At 45.4% G+C, this 6,082-nt stretch overlaps 1 protein-coding gene across 1 annotated transcript; it reads right to left on the reverse strand.

The window, feature by feature from the left end:
- Positions 1 to 190: 190 nt before the first annotated feature.
- On the reverse strand, positions 191 to 4,132 carry LOC125894560 (rho GTPase-activating protein 22-like). The gene is made up of 2 exons (XM_049586042.1): positions 2,925 to 4,132; positions 191 to 1,979 (listed from the first exon to the last, which is right to left on the reverse strand). The coding sequence occupies exons 1-2, from the start codon at positions 3,911 to 3,913 to the stop codon at positions 1,742 to 1,744; spliced, it is 1,227 nt and encodes a 408-aa protein (XP_049441999.1). The 5' UTR covers positions 3,914 to 4,132; the 3' UTR covers positions 191 to 1,741.
- Positions 4,133 to 6,082: the final 1,950 nt, after the last annotated feature.

The raw sequence follows: 6,082 nt of genomic DNA on the forward strand, positions 1-6,082 counted from the left end.
AAAATCCGGACCTTGGAACCTGAGATGGAAACTTAAAGACGAGAGAAATGGACTGTGGAGCTGCTTTTTGCAGAACTGATTGCACAGTGTGATGGACATGCAGAGATACGACACTATGGAGTCACAGAGGACTGAATTGTTGTACACTATATATTTTTTTTTTTTTTAAACCATGACCTTATTCTTTTAGCCGAGGAGTGGCCAATTCACTCCCACAAATCTGATCAGATAAGGACTGAGCGTTACAGTGCTCAGAACCTCTGTTACAATGTTTACCATGTTTTTTTTTTGTTTTTTTTGTTTTTTTAAAAGAAAGCTCCATTGTATACACTGTACATCTCACATTTCGGTTCAGTTTATTTCTGCCTTTGTTTTAAGAGATGTCCTATGTGATTGCAATGACCACAATATAATCACCCGGCCAACATCTTTTGCCCTTACGTAACTAATAAAGTGGACATCAGTGATTCATTTTCTTTCAGTGATGTTTTGTATCTGTCTCAGATTCTTAATGAAGACATAACCACACATCACTTAAAGGGACAGTTCACCCCAAAATACGCAACACATGTTTTCCCTCTTACCAGGTTGTTTTGGTGTTGGAGATATGGGCCGTAGAAATGTCTGTTTTCTCTCCAGTGTAATAGAACTAGATGGCACTCAGCTTGTGGTGCCAAAAACGCATGTGAAAAACTCAACAGCAATGTCTCTTTACAGAAATCATGACTGCAAGCTGCAGACGCACAGAGGGAAGATTCTGAGATAACATTATCTTTTCATTTCAGCTTTGAAGTGGTGTATTTACAGCTCACTGATAGTTAATACAACACAGTCTCTGGCTTTTGTTTAATATCCAGTGTCAGCAAAAATTGTTGCACGTTTCCGATCCGTCGTTAGCATAGTTAGCTTGTTACTATATAACATGAATGCTGTTGTCACACTGAACCTCCCGCTGAGCCCGTTCAAACTTTAAATCCTTATTCGTAAAAAACAACAACGAATTGGCCAAATCTGATTTGATCGACGTAATTCTGAGTCGGGTACAGTGAGTAATCTCATGTTAGAACTATTTTCTTTCTGTTGAACTAGTACACCTGCCGTATCACTGCGCAGAAGGAAGTGTGCATCTACTCATGGATAAAAGGCTCCTGCTTGTGACAGTGCAAGATGTTAACATTAATGCCATCCTCCTTGGCTGAACTGCAACATTAGCTAGCTCAGTGGTGCTAGGAGAGCTAGCAGTAGATGCACCCTTCCTTCTGCGCAATGGTATGGTCTGCCGAAGTAGTCAAATAGAAAGAAAATAGTTCCTAGATGTAACTGCTCACAACAAAGTCTGTGGATTGTCTTTAGTATCCGGGTCATGATTCCTGGGGAAGAGAGTTTTTCCAAATTTATCTTTAGGTGCTTTGAGCACCACAAACTGAGTGCCATCTATTTCCATTATATTCAAGAGAAGGCAGACATCTCTACAGCTGATATCTCCAACACTCAGCAACTCACACCAAAACAATCTGGACGGATACATAGCACTACAGGTAAGAGGAAAAATATGAATATTTTTGGTTGAACTGTCCCTTTAAACCTCTCCCAATTAGGTAAGAAAGTATTCTGCACAGGTGGTGACAAACTATTAAACATGATCCTAACTAGAGTTTAAAGACTAACCAGTCTTGTGCCTTTTGTCCTTCTCTTAGCACACACTGTTCACATCAGCACACACATTTCATACATTCTTTTCTCAAAAGCTCTTGACTATATATTCTGTCTTCTTGGCCTCGTTGTTGAGCTCTCCGAAAGTGTCAAAGAACTGCTCCATCTCCTTCTGCAGAGTTGCATTGCGAAGTTCTGCGGCGGCCCGGCCCCTTTCAGACTCTGCAATCTTAGCCTGGACAGCATGGTACCAGTGCCGCTGCTGGGCGAGGTTCGTTTTCAACCGAACAACTTCTACCTGGAGCTCTTCGTTTCTTTGCTCCAGGCTGACGGTAAAGACATGAGGAAGAAGAGGGAAAAGATATCAGAATGACAAGGTGTATATAAAAGATGGAGAACTGGGTTGGGCTGAGTGAAAGAGGAGAGGTCAGTAGTGTATTTGTTGGACACTGATTGGTGTGTGTAGATTTGATTCTTGCCTAATATAGTTAAAAAAAAAAGGCAGCATTTGCTTTTAAAGGTGGGGTTAAATTATACAATTAAATTTATCTGCTTCCTATAGTCTGTGTTAAAGCCAAAAGAATTGTCGTTTTCCTGTCGCCCTTGCCAACCAGTACCAGTACACTGAGACTTGCTCTATCTATATCGGTAATAAATGAGGTATGTGTTGTGTCTAGGTCAGCAGCATGGCCCCTTAAATTAGCTCGCTTTCCAGTGCCATGAGCTGTTTCTATAGGTCAACCACACAAGCTGTGCGTTTTGTCTGTGAAACAGGAAACATGAATTTGTGTAGGTCAGTGGAAAAATTACATGCAGTGTATGGCACAAGTGAAGTATGTGATAGTCTGAGATTGCCATAGTTAAGTGAAAATACATAAACAGAACATGAATAATTAGGACTTAATGTTCCTGTCTTGGGAAACTTTAAAGCAAACTAGTAACAGTTGTCTGTAGCTTAGAACTAAACAGGATATCGGGTGAAGCTCGGGGTCAATTGAGTGAACAGAGCAACACAGCTGAGCGGACACACACACACTTTCTGGGCCTGGGAACATTGTGTCACCCTCCGCTGCAAATACACCAAGGGCTGGGAAAATCTCACAGGCGAATCAGTGAACTGAAAGTGTAATACTGAAGCCGAGAGCAAAGCACATTAAATTCAGGACATTTCATTTGTCTTTTTTCACACAGCGTGCCTAATCTCTGTAACGTGATTATGCGTGCTGTGTAGTTTGAAATGGAAATGCAAGACAAAACAAATTGAACATTACCTGAGTATGCGTGCCTCGTACTCCTCCCTCTGTCTGACTATTTGCTGTTGTAGGCTGGTGAGGAGGCTGCGAAGGGCACTGGCGGAGGGGTCCGCCAAGGGAACCGGAGGGGGCACCCTGGGAGACCAGGATGGCTGCTCTGGGTGCTGGGCTTCAGCTGGGGGCCACATAACTTGGCACGCAGTTTGGGATAACTGAGGGGAACTTGCTGCAGGATGCTGAGGAGGTGGCATCTGGAACTGGAGGTTCAGCATCGGGTCCCCCTGCTTAAATCCAAAGGATCCTGAGTCCAGCTCTGGCTCCTGTTCATGTTTCTTGTCTTGGTCTGGATTCTGGTCCTGGTTACTGAAACGGCTTTCAGCAAGGATGATCTCACAGGAGGACCATGTGCTCTTGTCTTCGCTCACACACTCGCCGTCCATCACTCCCTGGATCTGGTCAGGGGCCCATGCTTGGTACATCTGCTCCTGGAAGCTTGTTTCCATGTCAAAGACTTCTTGGAGGCTGTTAGGAGTGACAGCATCGGGGAGGTTATCATACAGAGAGAGAGCACTCCTGTGCTCCTCACTTTGTGATGGGTTGGGGCTCTGGTTCAGATGAGCTCTGTCCTTAACTCCCCAGCTACCGCCCTGTTCTCCTCCTCCTCTCTCTCCCCCTCTTGTTCTGTTTATGCCTGGGCCCAGCTCTGCTTCCCAGCCCTGTCTTCTCAGACCTCCTCTCCAGCTGCAGTAGCTGTGATCTGGCCAGGGGCCAGTCACTCTTCCCCCACCGACCAGTGTGGGAACCTCAGCCACAGCTGGGGCCAGACCAGGCTGAGGGCTACAGGGGCCTGGGAGTCTGGTTACAGCCGGGCACACAACCCTACTCTCCATTTCCCTTTCCCTGGCCCTCCCTCGCTGGGCAAAAGGTGGGCAGTTGTCGTACAGGGGGTCCGTGGAGCAGGAGCTGGCTGAGGTGGGGGTCTCAGTAGGAAGACAGTGCAGCTCCATGATCCAAGCAGGCACATGGGGGTGCTGAGAGCCTTAGATAACTGCCCTCCCCTCCTCTGTCTGCTGCAACTTGGGATTCAAGCCTTGGATTGTGGATTTGTGAGCGAGCTATGGAGCCTCGCCTGTGCCAAGTGCTGATGTGTCGTGGGGAGAGGAAGGTGTAGGAGCCCTCCTCCCCTTTGGCTGTGCCCTTGAAGCTGCTGCCTAATGGCAGACAGGTTGCAGTTCTGTATGTGTGTGTGTGTGTGTGTGTGTGTGTGTTTGAGTGTGTGTGTGTGTGTGTGTGTGTGTGTGTGTGTGTGTGTGTGTGTGTGTCTTTAAGCAGGACTGACATCAGCTGTTACTTTAGCAGAGCTTCTGAGGGAGGGACCAGGGTGTAATACAGTCTGGCTCATTCCTAAAGACAGTCACACATAACTGCAACCACAGAAATAGACAGTGGCCACAGGCACAAAGTGTGAAGCACACACAATGAACCCCATAATCTGCACTCAATATCTGTCAGACACAGATACTGAATATAAAAATGTTAACATTGAGGAAATTCCACAGTGCAGATCAGGATTGCTCTGACTTTTAATGTGTACTGCTTGCATGGGCCAGTGCTTCAGCTGGGCCATTGATTTCCCTTCTCTCCCGTAATGCACTCTGTCTACATTAACGCTGTAGGTTGTGTTAACAGCCAAGTGCTTGTACTGTAGAAAGAGTTCACCCCGCGGAATCTGCTGCAGTGCATTTATCACTTACCTTTGAGAGCCGCTCAGCACTTAAACCTGTGAAATGCTGTCAACAACAGCAGCCAGGCAACAAATCATATAGTGTCACCTGGTATTATCAAATCATAAAGGTTGCAGATTTAACCTCCACTGTGTGGTAGAGAGGAAAATGTGTCTTTTTACTGATGAAAGGAAGTGTCTGCATAAGACAGAGGCAGAGGGAAAGGAGAAACAACACACAGCTCCTCATGCTGTCATGGTCACTGTGTCATAAAGCCACAAGGTGGCGCTATAGACAACATGATGAAGTACTGTAAATGGGCGGTGTAGAGAAAAGGATGATGATTCAGAGCTACACCAGTCCAATAAATGTGATTTAATTTGCAGCTCAAATATAAATTTAAGATAACATCATTGTAATTGTGTTTGCCTCCCATGCATTATGTTTTAATTGCCTATAACTTCTGTTTTTATCTATCCTTTTCAGTCCGTGTTTGGGCCGTAGAGTTAGTTGGAGCCTTATAAAGATCAGATACGACTTATCGATCCACCATTGATCCAACAGCCCGGTGAAGCACTCCCTCATTAGCGTGATGCAATGGAGGAACTACTATCAAAGGTACTTCCTCTTGATCAGACGAAACATCCATACAAGCAGTTTGTCCTTAAATCCCCTCCAGGCAAATGGCTGCACAGAGCATAGAGGAAGTGACGTCTCTCAAACCGTCGTTTAACCACACGTGTCGCCTGTCAGTGCTTCATTTTGAGAACAAAGATTAGATATTGGGGGGATGCAGACGGCACAACCTTCTCCGTATTTTGAACATGTGCATTTGTCCGCCTGAATGAAAACATGGAAGTAGCAGAGGGGTTTTGCATCAGAAAATACACATATTTGCCTAAAAATTCAGCAAATGCAGGAAAATAAGTGTCAGAGGAGCCCCCCAAACCCTGTGTTTCATATGTGTCCCCTACCAGTATTGAAACAAAACCTACACCCTGGGTACAAACTGTTCCATGAGAGCCTTGGAGTGTCACTGCAATGCTTCACAAGTCAAGGACGTGCTGCAAACTTCATTTCTGCACGGGTGCATTGAACAGTCAGTTGTCCGTCAACGCTGATAAAACTCCGCTCTTATCTGCCCCCTATGTAAATCACCCCGCGTCCTTCAAGGCTGCACAGACTGACTGGAGGAATCACAATGTTTTATCTGTTTGTACACGTACAGAGAAGGATTTAAATGTGGAGAGAGTTTCCCTCTTCGTGCCATCCTGCATTAATGCAGGAAGGTATTTTTGGAATATGGGAAAGGTGTTGTTGTTGTTGTTGTTGTTGTAGTGCGCAGAAAATGCTCTGACATGTCTCCTCTGACACAAGGAAACACCCAGCTGGAATACTACACATGTGTTTTAATCACACTTGTGTCCCTCTGAGGCTTTGCCCTGACCTCCA

The sequence above is a fragment of the Epinephelus fuscoguttatus genome, linkage group LG9 (assembly GCF_011397635.1).
Source record: "Epinephelus fuscoguttatus linkage group LG9, E.fuscoguttatus.final_Chr_v1".
NCBI lineage: Eukaryota > Metazoa > Chordata > Actinopteri > Perciformes > Serranidae > Epinephelus > Epinephelus fuscoguttatus.